The sequence below is a fragment of the Myotis brandtii genome, unplaced genomic scaffold, assembly GCF_000412655.1.
Source record: "Myotis brandtii unplaced genomic scaffold, ASM41265v1 scaffold197, whole genome shotgun sequence".
In the NCBI taxonomy this organism is placed as follows: Eukaryota; Metazoa; Chordata; class Mammalia; order Chiroptera; family Vespertilionidae; genus Myotis; species Myotis brandtii.
Window position 1 is genome coordinate 1,921,309 of NW_005357346.1, and position 17,427 is coordinate 1,938,735.

Genomic DNA, 17,427 nt, shown 5'->3' on the forward strand with positions numbered 1-17,427 from the left:
AGGCAGTGCCACATTCCCAGTCCTCCCGCTTGTGTCCCTGCGTCCGCTCTAACCACCTGAGTGTGATCCTGTGTTATCATCTCCCCCTTTGGTCTCCCCACGCTGTGTGAGTGTGCAGATTCGCTTTGAGGCCCTGCCTTGATCCCAGAGCATTCCTTTTTTCCATACACCTGATGTTGCCCTTGGTCTACTCAGAACAGCCCAAACTTCTCAGCAAGCTTTAAAAGCCCTGCACAGCTCAGCGGCTGTATCCCCCATTGCCTTCATCTCCTCGCCCACCCAGGTTCTGGCTGCACTTGGAAGCTCACTGTTTAAAAATGTGCTTCTGCTTTCTGGCCTCTATGCCTGTGCTCACACCATTTCTCCTTTAACCCCTTTCCAGCTCCATTGATTAAAAGCCCCCAATTATTCAAGGAGAGTCTCAAATCCCACACGTTCTTTGGGGACTGACTTCCCATACCAGTCTAGCATGCTGCCTGTCCTTTTCAGGTAAACTTGCTGCTGTGCTGATCAGTATGATGTGCATGTCTCCATTTGTCAGTGACAGTGTGGAGTGTACAAAACAGGTGGCTTAGCCCCATAGTAGAAGAGGCAGCTGAATTGCAGTCAGATGAGTTGCCTGAGACTGGCTGGCCATTTTTTAGTGTAGGAGCTGGGCTGGAATGTGACTTTGGGACAACTTTTTATATTTCTCCTACCATCATCTTTATCCCACCTCTTTCTTTTATCCAAACGGAGCCTGATGGGCTTTTAACCAGCGATGTGGATTCTCAGGCCCCTAGATTTCACGTCCTGGACAGTGGGGGAATCCTGGGGAATGAGTTGTGTCTCTCCCTGACTGAAAGTTTTCAGGGTTCTAGGGAGGAGACCATAGTGGACAAATACTAGGACTTTGAAGTGAAAAACTCCCTGTTTCTATCCGGGCTCTAACTCTTGCTGTTTGACTTTTATCAAGTCATTTAACTTCTCTCAGCCTCAGTTTCTTTATCTGCAAAATGAAGGTAACGGTAGGCCCTGTCTCCTGGGGTTTTGCGGGTTAGGTGAGTTGGTTTGTGGGAAGTGCTTAGCTCAGAGCCTGGCAGGTGAATGGAATAATAGCTCCTGTTAACAGCGCATGTGCGGCTCCTGCTTCTAGGGAGCGTAGGTGTCCCTGTTTACAGGATCATGTCCCTCACTGACCACAGGCAGCCTGCAGTATCTGTCTCCTCACTAATCACCTAAAATGTTGATTAAAATTTAGGCAGTTCTCCTGCTTGCAGGGCAAGGCCAGAGGTGGAATCAGTTGGTATCTGGGGGCACCTCCACGGTGCAAGGCACTGCAAGGACGCCTCCCCTTTCTTGAGGGGCCTGTTCTGCAATCCCTATCTCTCGCCTTCAAAAGAAAGCGGCCACCCAGAGAGGGGCCTGCAGCTTTCTTTCCTGGATCATCCTGAGAGTGGACCAAGCTTTGAGTTAGGTTTCTTTGCTGAGTGGAGATTTGGCTTTAGGGGATGGGGCGTGCTGAGAATTCGGCTGGGGCAGGCCAGGAGGTGGGCTCAACATAGCTGCAGGTAATCAGAGGGGAATTGGGTGAGGCGAGTGTTCCACCTGGCTTAGGCTGCACTGATGCTTGGAGTAGAGAATTTGGGCCTTCCTGAGACTGTCGTCCTCTCTTCCCTTTGGCCAGTGAAGGCTCCTGGGACCTCCTGATCTGTGCTCCCATTAGCATCCTGAGTCTCATGGTGACTTCTTTGGCCTCCCAGCCCTCTCCCACCTTTTCTTTTCTTTTGGGACTGGAAGGCTTTAAAGCTGGGAGTTTCACCTAAGGGGCAGGAGTGGAGGCATGGAGAGGGACCTGCAAGAATAATAGATGCATGTCTCTTGGAGATGAATTTTTAAAATATGTTCTTACTGATTTTTTTAGAGAGAGAGGGAGAGGGATAGAAGAATTGATGAGAGAGAAACACCTGCACACCCCCTAATGGGAATTGAGCCCACAACCCAGTCAAACCTCTTGGTTGTTGCTCAACTACTAAGCCCCACCAGCCAGGCTGGAGATAAATTTTTAATGAAAAATATCTTGAGACCCTAGACATTTACAATGTGGATGTAAGAAAATATTAGGGATAGCTCTCCCCTCCTCCTCTCATCCCAATGCAGTGATAGCTCCTCCTCTCTCTCTGGTCTTGACCTCTCCTACCCCCCTCCTCCTTAATGCTGCAGAGACTTGTTGGTTATTGTTGTATCCTCTCTGCCAGTCTCCTCAGGGCATCATTTCCCCCATTTGACAGGTGAGAACACTGCTGGAGTGAGGTTGAGGCTGCCGGCTTACTGGCAGCTAAGGAGTATCTGCCCCTGAAATGGACTGGCCCTTCCCACTTTGTTCTGCCACGTGCTGCCTGCATCAGTGAACGTTGGCCAGAGTCTGGAGAGCTCTGACACCCCCTTCCCTGTTCCCTCTTGCTCAGCAGGCTCCAGGCTGCATTTCCTCCTCCTCTGGGAAGTGGTTAAGATCATGGGCTTTGGAACTAGGCCAACTTGGATTTGACTCGTACATCTGTGGCCATGGGAAGTGATGTGTTGAATTGTGTCCCCCTCCCCCCCAAATGTGTTGAAGTCCTAACCCCCAGTACCTTAGAATGTGGCCTTATTAGGCAGTAGGGTCATTGTAGATGTAGTTAGTTAAGATGAGGTCATACTGGAGTAGGGAGGGCCCGCATCCAGTATGAAGGGTGTCCTTATACAGAGACTCCATGTGACGATGGGGGCACAGATTGGAGGTGGGTGCAGCTACAACCAAGGAACACCGAGGGTGCTGGCCACTATGAGAGGCTGAGAGAGAGGCAGGGGAAGTCCCCTCAGCCCTCAGAAGGAACAGCCCTGCTGGAATACATGTCTGTTGTTTTAAGCCACCCCGTTTGTGGTGCTTGTCATGGCACCTCTAGGAAATGAATATTCAGGAAGTTACTTGAGTTTTCTGAGCTTCAGAATTGGTAGGACACCCTGCACTATGGGATTTTTTTTTTTGTGTGTGTGTGTGTGTGTGTGTGATGATTAAGTGAGAAGCAGCTCTGCTTTCCTAGTCTAGTCTGGAAAAGCAAGGCGGATGTGGCTGACCTGTTTGTCCCCTTTGTCTTCCTTTAGCTGAGTGAGGAGTTGGATCAGGTGGTTGAGAACTCAGAGCGGGCAGACGAGCAGGAAAAGGAGGCAGTCAGAGTCCAGGGTTCAGGAATCTTACCAGGTAAGTGGGTTCAGTGCTGGGGTGAAGGGTGGGAAAATGGGGGGTGCTGCTGCCGCAGCGGGAAGCCCCGGGCCAGGCACCTCGCCTGTGGGTACCGTGGCCGAGGAGGAGCCCCTATTTGCGCCTTGGTGTCAGATCTCAGGTGGTGCCCTAGTTTTAAAGCTATGCATATTTAACCAGCCTGGGACAGAGGCTGTGCCTAGGCCCGTATCTACCCTTTTCTGTACCCGCATGAGCCAGTTCCTGAGGCCAGGTCTTCGGATACAATAGCAAGGACTTTGGGTGTCTGCTCTTCTGTTAGTTTTCCCCTAAGAAGCAGGTGGTAGCTGAGCCCCTAATATCTGGGTCACTTCCCAGAGCCTCTGGAAGAATATCTAATAGGCACCACCTCTCCGATATCAGACCTCTCCAGGATAGTCGCCCAGCTGGGCGAGCAGGGTCCTGTCAGTCAGGGGGCCTCTTATGGAGCCTTGCAGGAACCTCTGGCACCACTGACCACCTCTTCCTCCCCTGCTTCACCCACTGCTTGCTCACATGTACCTGCCATGCTCACATCTCTCGCCCAGCGGTGACTGATAAACTCTGGACTTATTTATCCTGTATATCCAAATGCCCAGGTGATAACTCTGCTTAGCTGTTCCACAGGTACCCTGAACTCCACACATCCAGATTCGCCCTCCTGATCTCCCCACTTGACCCTCTTCCAGTGTTTCCTGTTTCCGAGATTTTTTTAGAGAGGAGGGAGGGCACCACTACCCACCCAATTGAACCTGGGAGTCATTCTTTTTTCCTTCCTTCCCTTCTTCACCATTTTCTCTGCCTCTTAGCTGTGCCTGCCTTCTTTTATCTTGCGCTCATTCCCTCCCACCATCGGAGGGAATTCCTCTTCCTGGAGTTCTCCTCCCTCCATCACCTAGTGGATGCCTAATCATTCTTCAGCTCACTCATTTTTTTTTCTACAAAGCCTTCTGTGACCTCCCAACTAGATCACTTCCCACCCCCCCACACTGTCACTGCATAGCCTGTGCACCTCGCCCTTGTAGCTGTTGCTGATAGGATGGTGTATTTGTTTGCCTGACTGATTAATATCTGTCTGTTTTACTGGAATGTAAGCTCCCTGATGGTGGAGACCAGTCTGTTTTGCTCACTTCTTTAGCCCTGGCCATGCAATAGAGATTTGCTGAATAGAAGAATAAGTGAATGAAGGCTCAGTCAGACTCTAGCTTCTTGGGTGGATGGGGGGAGGTGGGATTCTGCTCCTCTTCGTTCCGGTATTTGTAGGGGAGGAGAACGGGACAGGAAATTCTGTGGTGTGTCTAATCCTTAGAGAAGACTTTGGAGAAGGAAGGAGGCTGCAAGGGCAGCTGATGTTTACTGATTGTGACCTCTGGGCCAGGCACTGTCATAGCCATTGCCCCAAGGTTAAATAGTGTGGGACGATCACGTGGCTGGTAAACAAGCAGACTGGGTCAAGTTCTTTCTGACCTCAAACTCTGCTGCACCAGTGGTTTAAAAAAAAATATTTAAAACATTTTTTTACTAAAGGCCAATATATAAAAGGTAGGTAGTCGCATGACTGCCCCCTCTCTGACTCTAGGCCAGTGATGGCGAACCTATGACACGCGTGTCAGAGGTGACATGTGAACTCATTTTTTTGGTTGATTTTTCTTTGTTAAATGGCATTTAAATATATAAAATAAATATCAAAAATATAAGTCTTTGTTTTACTATGGTTGCAAATATCAAAAAATTTCTATATGTGACACGGCACCAGAGTTAAGTTAGGGTTTTCCAAAATGCTGACATGCCGAGCTCAAAAGATTCGCCATCACTGATATAGAGCATGACTCTATAGAAATCACTGAGGAAAATCTGTGCAGTGCATTAGAGTAGGACATGTTGATGCCCATCAGAAATCTTTCAGATTCAGATAAAAGCCTTGTTAGTGTCTATGTTTCTGTAACAAATTACCACAAACTTAGTGGTTTACAACAACACAAATACCTTGCAGTTCTGGAGGTCAGAAGTCCCAAATGGGTCTCCCTGGGCTACAGTGGAGGTGTTGGCAGACCTGCGTTCCTTCCTGGAGGCTCCAGGGGGACATCTGTCCTAGTGGACTTTCCAGCGTTAGAGGCTGCCCCAATTCCTTGGCTTGTGGCCCTTCTTTCATCTTCAAACCAGCAGTGGCGGATGCAGTATTTTTCACATATTGTTATTCTGCCACTGACTTCTGCCTCCCTCTTCCACATTTAGCAGTGGAGGTGTTGGCAGACCTGCGTTCGTTCCTGGAGGCTCCAGGGGGACATCTGTTCTAGTGGACTTTCCAGCGTTGGAGGCTGCCCCAATTCCTTGGCTTGTGGCCTTCTTTCATCTTCAAACCAGCAGTGGCGGATGGAGTATTTTTCACATATTGTCATTCTGCCACTGACTTCTGCCTCCCTCTTCCACATTTAAAGAGCCCTTGTGATTACATTGGGTGTACCCAGATATTCCAAGATGATATCCCTGTTTTAAGGTACATGGTAAGCAACTTTAATCCCATCTTTCTGCCTTAATTTCTCTTTGGCGTATAACTGGACGCATTTACAGGTTCCAAGAGTTAGTTAGGAATCCTTGCTGGGCCATTCTTCTGCCTTATGTACCCTACACTGTCCTCTTGCCTCCAATTAGGAAAGGACAGATGCAGGAAGAAGGAGGGAGGGCAGACTTTGAAAGATGAAGTTTTTTTCTGTAGATATAACTGGATGCATTTACAGGTTCCAAGAGTTAGGAGTTAGGAGTCCTTGCTGGGCCATTCTTCTGCCTTCTGTACCCTACACTGTCCTCTTGCCTCCAATTAGGAAAGGACAGATGCAGGAAGAAGGAGGGAGGGCAGACTTTGAAAGATGAAGTTTTTTTCTGTAGATATACAAATGATTGATAATGAGCACATGAGAAGATGCTCAACACCATTAATTATCAGGGAAATGCAAATTTAAACCACAAGGAGATACCACTTCAACCTACTCAGATTGCTACAATCAATAAGATGGACCACAACCAGTTTTGGTGAGGATATCAGGAAATGAGAACCCCTGTACATTGCTGATGGGCATGTAAAATGGTGCACTTGCTGTGGAAAACAGCCTGGCAGTTCCTCAAAAGGTTAAATACAGAGTTATCCTGTGACCCAGCAATTCCAATCCTGGTATATATCCAAGAGAAAGGAAGACTTGCATCCACACAAAAACTTGTATAAGAATGTTCATAGCAGCATTAATCATAATAGCCCAAAGATGGAAACAACCCAGGTGTCCACCATCCGATGAATGAATAAATAGTATGTTAATATAGTGGGATGTTACTTGGCAATAAAAAGTAATGAAGAATTGATTATGCTATGACATGGATGAGTCTTGAAAACATTAAATGAAAGAAGTCAGACCCAAAGGCCACATATCGAATGATTCTCTTTATGTGAATTGTCCAGAATAGGCAATTCCATAGACAGAAAGTAGATTATTGGTTAGCAGGGACTAAGGAGGAGGAGGAAGGACTACTAAAGAGTATGGAGTTTCTTTTTGGGTTATGAAAATGTTCTGTAATTAGATAGTGGTGATGGTTGTACACCTTGTGAATATACTAAGAACTATGAAATATATTCACTTTAAAAGGGTAATGTTATGGTATGTAAATATATCTCAAAAAACCAAAACCAAAAACAGTCACTAAATAGAAGAAGAGACAAAAACTTTCACTCCTTCTTTGCACTCAGAATGCACCTTTGCCCAGTGCTTTCTGCAAGGTAGCCACCCAGTTCTCCTTCCTCTGAGCAGAAAACCCAGCTTGTTTTCAGAAAGTGAATTGCTCGTCACAGATCCCCTTAATGGCCGGACTTACTGTCTGGGAAGTGTGGTTTTTGAAGCAGTTGTGTTGTAGATTTTACAAAACTCAAAAGTTACCTTTCTTTCAAGAACATTTGTGCATTATTTTTGTCTTGCTACTACCTCAAGTTTATATTCATATAAAGGAAATATAATTTAAAAAATTATTTTTCTATTACAGTTTGCATTCAAAACTATTTTGTGTTAGTTTTAGGCATACAGTAGATAGACATTCATATAGGTTGCAAAGTGTTCCGTATAACACAAGTGCCTGCCTCACAGCATAGTTAGTTACTACAGTATTAATAACTATATTCCCTCAGCTGTACTTTACACCCCCATGCCTATTTTGTAACTAGCAATTAGCACTTCTTAATCCCATCGCCTTATTACATCCTGGTCCTCCAACGTCCATCCCCTCTGGCCTCCGTCAGTTTGTTCTCTGTATCTATAAGTGTTTCAGTTTTGTTAGTTTATTTTGTTCATTAGATTCCACGTACGCTATTTGTCTTTCTCTGGCTTATTTCACTTAGCATAATACCCTCTAGGTCCATTCATGCTGTTGCAGATGGTAAGAGTTCATTCTTTTTTATGGCCAAGTAATACAGTAAAACCTTGATAGAAAGGACTAGTTCGGGTGAGGGAGTGTCCATTGAAGCCTGAAGTCCGTTATATAATAAAGTAGGTTTCCCAATGCATATGTTAAACAATTGACGAATGAGTTTACCTCTTTTTACTTATGTAGACATGTTTGTGTAATTAAAAGTAAGTATGTATGAAAAGTTTAATTTCACAGAAAAGTTTTCTGTATGTATTACTGTAATTTTAAATTTATACTGAATAGGTCTAGTAAACGCATGCATTCACTGGTCACCAAGAGTAAACAAATGCAGACAACTGGGGCGTGGCTTAGTGCACCTGGGAATAACCGGGCACGCATTAAAACTGCTGCAGATTGTCACGCCATGCAGCAGCAGAACTAGTTATAGTTACTGTGCGAGATGCGGTGTGATCACGTGCTAATCATTCCCCGAACATTGTTTATAAGTGGATTTAAGTATGTATCGTTGTAGATATGTAATATTTATTTATGTTAGCGAAATTACTACAGTGTTTTTTCCAACATATGGCCATTTGCTAAAATTTGTTAAAAATAACAACAACAAAAAATACCCTGTAAGTTTAATTATAAACACATCTTGGTTAAAAGCATTTTAAAATTAACAGGGTGTTAATTTTCACATATGACATATAGACTGGACATTTTGTCCTTTAAATCCAAAGTCCATTAAATTGAGGGTTTACTGTATTCCCTTGTCCCACTGCTTTTTTATCCATTTGTTTCCTGATGGGCACTTGGGTTGCTTCCCATTCTTGGCTATGGAAATAATGCTGCAATGAACATAGGGGTGCATATATTCTTTTGAATTAGTGTTTTCGGTGACTTCAGATATATACCGAGAGGTGGAAACACTGGGTCATAAGGTGGATCCATTTTGAATTTTTTTGAGGAACCTTCAAACTGTTTTCTATAGTGGTTGCACCAATCTGCATTCCCCTCAGCAGTACACTGGGGTTCCCTTTTCTCAAGATCCTCCCCAACACTTGTTGATTTATTAGTGATAGCTTTTCTCACAGGTGTTAGCGGCATCTTATTGTGGTTTTAATTTCCATTTGTCAGATGATTGGTGATGTTGAGCATCTTTTCAGATGTCTATTGGCGATCTGTATGTTCTCTTTAGAGAAGTGTATTTTCAGGTCCTCTACCCACTTTTTAATTGGGTTGTTTGTTTTTTTGGTGTTGAGTTGTCTGAGTTCTTTATTAATTTTGGCTATTAACCCCTTATTGGTTATAATATTGGCAAATATGTTCTCCCAATCAGTAGGTTGTCTTTTCAATTTATTGGTTTCCCTTGCTGTGCAAAAACTTTTTAGTTTGATGTAGTCCCATTTGTTTATTATTTCCTTTGCTTTCCTTGCCCGAGATATATCAGAAAAAATATTGCTAAGAGTAATGTCCGAGATTTTATTGCCTAAGTTTTCCATTAGGAGTTTTATGGTTTCAGACCTTACATTTAAGTCTTTAAACCATTTTGAGTTTATTCTTGTATATGATGTAAAAAGGCGGTCTAGTTTCATTTTTTTGCATGTATCTGTTCAATTTTCCCCCTGCCATTTATTGAATAGACTGTCTTTACTCCATTGTATGCCATCTCTTCCTTTGTCAAAGATTAATGAACCATATAGGGGTTTATCTCTGGGTTCTCTATTCTGTCCCATTGATCTATGTGTCTGTTTTTATGCCAGTACCATGCTGTTTTTAATTATTATAGCCTTGTAGTATAGTTTGATATCGGGTAGTGTGATACCTCCTACTTCATTGTTGTTTTTTTCAAATGGCTATTCTGAGTCTTTTGTGTTTCCACACACATTTTTGGGTTATTTGTTCTACTTCTGTGAAAAATGCCATCAGTATTTTGATAGGAATTGCATTGAATCTATAAATTGCTTTGGGTAGTATGGACATTTTAATTATTTTAATTCTTCATAACCATAAGCTTGTTATCAGCTTCCATTTATTATTATCTCCTTCGATTTCTTATAATTTTCTAAGTCTTTTACCTCCTTGATTAAATTTATTCCTAAGTATTTTTTTTTAATGTAAATGTGATGACTGTTTTCTTAGTTTCTGTTAGTTCATTATTGGTGCATAAAATGCAACCCATTTCTGAATATTTAGTATCATGCTATTTTACTGAATTCATTTATTAGTTCTAGTTGTTTTTGTTGGAACATTTAGGGTTTTCCATATACAGTACCATGTCGTGTACAAATAATGACAGTTTTACCTCTTTCTCATTTGTATACCTATTATTTCTTCTTCTTGTCTGATTGCTGTGGATGTTGAATAGGAGTGGTGAAAGTGGACATCCCTGTCTTGTTCCTGATCTTAAGGAAAACACTTTAAGTTTTTCCCCTTTGAATATGATATCAGCTGTGGGTTTGTCATATATGGCCTTTATTATGTTGAGATATGTTCCCTCTGTTCCCACTTTGCTGAGAGTTTTTATCCTAAATGGGTGCTGGATTGTCAAATGCTTTTTCTGCATCTATTGATATGATCATATAATTTTTATCTTTCATTTTATTGGTGTGGTGTATCACATTAATTGATTTATGAATATTTAATCATCCTTTGCATCCCCAAAATAAATCCCATTTGTCCATGGTATATGAACCTTATAATGTATTGCTGAATTCTGTTGCTAATATTTTTAAAAAATATATTTTTATTGATTTCAGAGAGGAAAGGAGAGGGAGGGGGAGATAGAAACATCATTGATGAGAGAGAATCATTGATCAGCTGCCTCCTGCATGGATCGAGCCCGAAACCTGGACATGTGCCCTTGACCGGAATCAAACCTGGGACCCTTCAGTCCACAGGCCTATGCTCTATCCACGGAGCCAAACCAGCTAGGGCTGTTTGCTAATATTTTGTTGAGGATTGTTGCATCTATGTTCATCAGGGATACTGGCCGATAATTTTCTTTCTTTGTAGTGTTTTTATCTGGTTTTGGAATCAGGATAATGCTGGTCTCATAAAATGAGCTTGGGAGTCTTCCCTCCTCTTGAATTTTTTGGAGTAGTTTGAGAAGGATAGGTGTTAAGTCTTTTTTGAATGTTTGTTAAAATTTACCTGTTAAGACATCCAGTCCAGGACTTTTGTTTGTTCGGAGGTTTTTTTTTTTCTTCGGTGTTTTTTTTTTCTTTCTCTCTCTCTCTTTTTTTTATTTTTTTATTACTGCTTCAATTTCATGAGTTATAATCAGTGTGTTCATATTTCCAGTTTCTTGATTCAGTCTTGGAAGATTGTATATTTCTAGAAATTTATCCAGTTTTTCCAGATTAACCAGTTTGTTGGCAATTAGTATTTTCTTAAAATTCTTTGTATTTCTCTGGTGTCAGTTGTTACTTTTCCTCTTTCATTCTGGTTTTATTTGGGTCCTCTCTTTTTCTTAATGAGTCTGAGTAAAGGTTTATCAATCTTGTTTTTCTTTTCAAAGAATCCGCTCCTTTTTTTTTTTTTAGATTCTATTTTGTTTATTTACCCTTTGATCCTAATTATTTTCTTCTACTCAACTTGGGCTTTGTGTTTTCTTCTTTTTCTAGTTCCTTTAGGTGTAAGGTTATATTGTTTATAAGAGATTTTTCTTGTTACTTGAGGTAGGCCTGTATTGCTATGAATTTCCCTCTTAGGACTCTGTCACTGTGTCCTATAGATTTTGGGTTGTATTTTCATTTTTATTTGTCTCAGGGTATCTTGATTTCTTCCTTGATCTCATTGATAAGCCATTCATTGTTTAGTAACATGTTATTTAGCCTCCGTGTGTGTGTGTGTTTTTCAGTTTTCTTCTTGTAATTGATTTCTAGATCCATACCATTATGGTCAGAGAAGAAGCTTGATATGATTTCAGTCTTCTTATATTTATTTTGACTTATTTTGTGTCCTAACATGTGGTCTATCCTGGGTACGTGTGCAAACCAGCTAGGGCTGCCCTTGAAAAGAATGTATATCCTGCTGCTCTGTGGTGAAATGCTGTGAAAGTATCAATTAAGCCATCTGGTCTTATGTGTCATTCAAGCCCACTGTTTCCTTGTTGATTTTCTGTCTGGAAGATCTATCCATTGATGTTAATAGGGTGCTAAAGTTTCCTACTATGTCTTTCTCTCCCTTTAAGTCCATCAATATTTGCTTTATATATTAGGTGCTCCTATGTTGGGTGCATAAATGTTTACAAGGGTTATATTCTCTTGATGGATTGCTCCCTTTATCATTATGTAATGCCATTCTTTGTCTCTCAGCCTTGGTTTTAAAGTCTATTTTGTCTGATGTAAATATTGCTACTCCAGCTTTTTGTTGTTGTTTCCCTTGGAATAAAATATTTTTTCCCATTTCTTTACAGTTTCTTCTCCTGGTACTTCTATGATATGAATGTTGTTATGCTTATGTTGTCCCAGAGGTCCCTTAAACATTTCTTTACAGTTTCTTCTCCTTCTGGTACTTCTATGATATGGATGTTGTTATGCTTATGTTGTCCCAGAGGTCCCTTAAACTATCCTCATTTTTCATTATTAAAAAAAAAATTGCCCCTTGCTCTGATTAGATGCTTTCTGCTACCTTGTCTTCCAAATCACTGATTTGATCCTGTTTCATCTAATCTGCTATATAGTCCTTCTAGTGCAGTGGTTCTCAACCTTCTGGCCCTTTAGATACAGTTCCTCATGTGACCCAACCATAAAATTATTTTCGTTGCTACTTCATAACTGTAATGTTGCTACTGTTATGAATCGTAATGTAAATATCTGATATGCAGGATGGTCTTAGGCGACCCCTGTGAAAAGGTCGTTTGACTGCCAAAGGGGGCTCGACCCACAGGTTGAGAACCGCTGTTCTAGTGTATTCATTTTTGACTGGTTCTTTTTTATGTGTTCTGTGCCCTTTTTATGCTTACTGTCTCTGTGTTTAAGTTCTCACTGAGTGCATCCATTCTTCCACTAAGTTTTGAACTCTGTGTTTGACATATTGTCTGTCTCCTTTTCATTTTTTTCCTTGGGATTTCTCCTGTTCTTTTATTTGGGGCACGTTTATTGTTATTTCCCATTTTGGCTGCCTCTCAGTATTTGTTTCTGTATATTATGGAGATCTGCTGTGCCTTTCAGTCTTGGTAAGGTGGCCTTTGGGCTCAATGGCACAGTCTCCCTAATCACCTGTTTTTGGTGCTTCAGGAATGTCCCCCATGTGGGTTATGTGACCCCTCCTGTTGAGTCTTGATTGCTGTTGAGTCATCTGTGTGTACAGTTGACCTTCAGGGCAACTGACTGTGAGGATTGACTACAATCACAGTGTACGAGCTGCTGTGCAAGGGCTGACCCCATTAAGCAGAATTCTCCCCAGTAGGGTGAGGTGTCTGCCGAGATCTCCCTCTGGGTGTGCTGCTGTGGAGCTGATTGGATCGTGCTCTGATGGGGTCCAAGCCTGCCACCAGCTGTTAGTTCTGGAGCCTCTTGGGAGGGACTCTGGTGCTGGTCAGTGTCAGATGCCTGTAACTGACCCTGGGCTACCTGTCTGGATCTACCAAGTGATCTGCAATTTGTGTCTGCTTCTGCTGAGGTGCATGAAGGGTCCAAGCTGTGTACCAAGACTGGCTTCTGCCAGCACTGAGACCAGGGACAGGTCAGTAAAAGGCCCAAAACCCCCCGGAATCTGTCTCCGCCTACTGGCTGCCTGCTTGGCTCAGTGACCAGAAGAGCCTCTTGTGTTTGAGTTGCATGAGATAGGCTCTCAGTGAGTCACTAGGTAGTGGGAAGTGATGTTCACCAGGTTGATAGAGAGTCAAACTCAATGCCAGTGTGGGTCTGAGGCCACTCTGCAGAAGTGCAGGGTACACCAGTGCTCAGTGCTAGCTGCCACCCACCTGGGACCTGTGGACCTTTGAGGCGGGGTGGGACCTGCAGATTTCACCAGGCTAAAACAGACCAGGCTTTGACCATGAAGAGAGAAGGCTCCACCCAGCGACAGTGGCACTGATCAGGCGTGTGAAGGGGAAATGGCTTTGCCCAATAGCTGCACAACTCTCTCCCTCCCTGTGTGCCTCTGGCACTCCTCCAGTTTGCCCGAGCTTCCTCCGGAGCTCCTCAATAAAGTCTGCACCACCGGTTCAGGCTGGAGGCAGAAACAGACCGCCCCACCAGGTGCAATCCTGGCAGGGTGGGCCTTCCAGGACTCGGCTGGGAGGGGCTCTTTGCCACTCCCCAGGCAGATGAATGGAGGGGAATGCTCCACTCAGCCAAGATGGCGTCCCTGGGTGGCACCTAGCACAGGGACACTTGCTGTTGTCACTCACACCTTCTACCCGCAGCCATTCCGCTCAGTCTGGTCCACTCCAGCTGCCATCCCCCTGCAGAGCCCCGGGTGAGTGCCATGGCCCCTAGGAGAGCAGTACCCTCTCACCAGGGCAGACAGAACCCCTGCTGATTTCCATAGCCAGGTATTTTGTGGGCTTTTTTCTTGGTTTTCGTGCTCTGGCTAAGGATCCTGGCATGGGGATGAGGCCCTGGCTCCTCCATAGGGACTTTCTCTGGATTCTCAATCGCAGCACGTGGGTGCCGGGCCAGCCCTTTGTGTGCCTGCCTTTCCTGCCGGTCTGATGCGGGTTCCTCTGTGCACCCTCAGTTATGAGGCTTCTGCACAGCATCTTCAGATAGTTATTGAGGTGGATTTTTCAGTACTTGAGCCATGACTCTGACATGGTCCTAGGAGGAGGGGAGTGTAACTTCCACCGACTCCACCATCATCTTGCAGTTGGGAAGGAATTTGCTTTAATTTTTTTAATGCCCTTGACCGGAATCGAACCCAGGACCCTTCAGTTGGCAGGCTGGTGCTCTATCCACTGAGCCAAACCAGCGAGGACAGGATATTTACTTTTAAAATACATTCATCTAGCCCTAACCGGTTTGGCTCAGTGGATAGAGAGTCAGTCTGCGGACTGGAAGGTCCCAGGTTCGATTCCTGTCAAGGGCATGTACCTTGGTTGCAGGCACAACCCCAGTATGGGGTGTGCAGGAGGAGGCAGCTCGATGTTTATCTCTCATCGATGTTTCTAACTCTCTATCCCTTTCCCTTCCTCTCTGTAAAATCAATAAAATATATTTAAAAAAATACTTTCATCCAGCTTGCCACAAAAAAGCCAGGGTTTGCTTTTCAGACTGCAGAGTGCATAGAACATTTTGTCAAATGTCCAGCATCTTTTTTTTTAATGGTAAAAATGCAGTAGTGTCTAGTTTCAGAATTGAGTGACACTTGTAGCACATATGGATGATAAGGAGTTACAGGTTTTACTTATATTACATGCGAATTGGTGGATCAAGGAAAAGCCTACAAAGAAGCTAAACTTGGCTTCTGTCAGTGAAACAGAGGAGACTCTTGGCCAGTGTTTCCACGAGAGTAATTTGTCCAAAAGAAACGAACCCAAGTGATGCAATTGTCATGTGACCTTTTTGTGCCTTAGATTCTTATAATTGATTTCAGAGAGGAACGGAGAGGGAGAGAGAGAGAAACATCAACGATGAGAGAGAGTTATCCATTGAGTGCCTCCTGCAGGCACCACCTCCTGTCCTCGCTGGTTTGGCTCAGTGGATAGAGCACCAGCCTGCCAACTGAAGGGTCCTGGGTTCGATTCCGGTCATGGGCATTAAAAAAATTAAAGCAAATTCCTTCCCAATTTCAAGAACATGTGGGGGAGAGATCCATTTCTTTCCCTCACCAAAGTTAGAGCGCTTCACGTCATGTTTATCTGGCTTATGACAGGGTGGATCTTGCCCACAAATGCCCATCGTTGTTCATCTTGACTGTGTGGTTCAGCTGGAGGTAGTAGGCAGTCTGCCTTACAAATGTCTGAGTTCTGCTCGTGATGCAGTGATAGACTTTCAGGCAGGTCTTCTTTTATCGCAATTAGTAACTGGAATCGTCAGTACTGACGCGCACTCTGTCGTGTATGGAAAGGGTTGACTAGGAGTCAGGACTCTAGGACTCTCAGTCTGATTGTGCCAGTTATGGCTGCGGGACCTAGATCACTAAACAGGAGTGAGTTTGGACCAGATGGCCTTTTAGTTCCCTACCGACTCTTAAAAATTTTACTCAGATGTTAGGCACCGCATCAGTCACTTTGGAGTTCTTTCAGTTTTGTTGTGTGATCTTTCAAACCCCATTAGAATGTAGCAACCTGGTACCTGTTGACTACAGTTATGAGCAGCTCATGGCAGTGAATGTGCCGTTTGGAAGCGGACCCTTGGTCCCACAGGAACCATGGGAGCTGGGGCGCCTTCCAAACAAAACAGCGGGTAGTTCCCTGTGCTCAGAGCGCCGTACTCTGGGTCCTGTGGCCCTGTAGCCCAGCTACATGTAACCGGTCAGCCCCTAGCTCAGCGAAGCCGTCTATGGACTGGGCGTGAAGGAGGGGCGTGTCTTGTGACATGTCTAACGGAGCACCCTGTACAGGATACTGGGGAGGAGATCTGAATGGAGGACTCTCGGAGAGGGACTTAGTAAAGTGGAGCAGGGTCATGAGAGAAACATGAGAGAAGGCAGATAGCAAAGCCATGAAGGAGCAGAAATTGACACAGTCCTGATAAGCAGCAGAAGTAGAATCAGACACAAGTGAAGTTGAGCCCGGCCAGTGTGGGTCAGTGGTTGAGTGTTGACCTATGAACCATGAGGTCACAGTTTGATTCCTGGTCAGGACACATGCCCTGCAGCAGGCACCCAATGGATAACTCTCTCTCATCGTTGATGTTTCTATCTCTCTCTCCCTCTCCGTTCCTCTCTGAAATCAGTTATAAAGTTGAAAAAGAGAGTTGCTGAATTCCTTTTGTAGAACTAGAGCCGCTGCGTGCCTTGGTGGCTTAGCTCTCAGCTGCCCAACGGTTTTCTTGGAGCTTCCTGGTTCCACACTTGTGTTGCAGCTGTAGAGGAAGCGTTCCTGCCTACAGCAGCCTGTTCTTACGGCCTGGAGGAGCCTCACAGACATGTCAGGGACTTTGCACTGTGTAAAATAAAAACTTTCTAAGGTATTTTGTCAGAAATAGCAAGGCACACCAATTTGTTTATAGTGTTACATGCCTGAAGTGCACTGGTGTTCTCTGACAGGTTAAAGGTAGCTAGTTAGCGTTGCAAGACTTAGTTGATCTATTATTTGGGTTATTCATTCATTTAACAGATATAGAAACATTACATGCCTACTATGTGAAAGACACTGTATTCTGCCCCACCTCCATTTTCTTTTTTGTTTTTTGTTTGTTTTTTTATTAAATCTTTATTGTTCAGATTATTACATTTGTTCCTCTTTTTTTCCCCCCATAACTCCCCTTCACCCAGTTCCCACCCCACCCTCCTCCCTCACTCCCCACCCACTGTCCTCATCCATAGGTGCACGATTTTTGTCCAGTCTCTTCCTGCATCCCCCACACCCCTTTCCCCCCCAAGAATAGTCAGTCCATTCCCTTTCTATGCCCCTGATTCTATTATAATCACCAGTTCATTCTGTTCATCAGATTATTCACTTGATTTTCAGTAGTTTCACTTGATAGATTTGTATTTGTTGTTCAAAATTTGTATCTTTACCTCTTTCTTCTTCTTCCTCTTCTTAAAGGATACCTTTCAGCAGTATTTATAATACTGGTTTAGTGGTGATGAACTCCTTTAGCTTTTCCTTATCTGTGAAGCTCTTTATCTGACCTTCAATTCTGAATGATAGCTTTGCTGGATAAAGTAATCTTGGTTGTAGG

The 17,427-nt window shown here is 43.8% G+C and overlaps 1 protein-coding gene across 3 annotated transcripts in view; it reads left to right on the forward strand.

Moving 5' to 3' along the window:
• Positions 1–17,427, forward strand: part of TMEM206 (transmembrane protein 206) — a 42,719-nt gene that overhangs the window by 8,304 nt on the left and 16,988 nt on the right. For all 3 annotated transcript variants that reach the window (XM_014538798.1, XM_005865165.2, XM_005865166.2), the window contains exon 2: positions 3,124–3,220. In XM_014538798.1, coding sequence (XP_014394284.1) covers positions 3,124–3,220 — 97 coding nt within the window. The remainder of the gene's footprint in view (positions 1–3,123; positions 3,221–17,427) is intronic.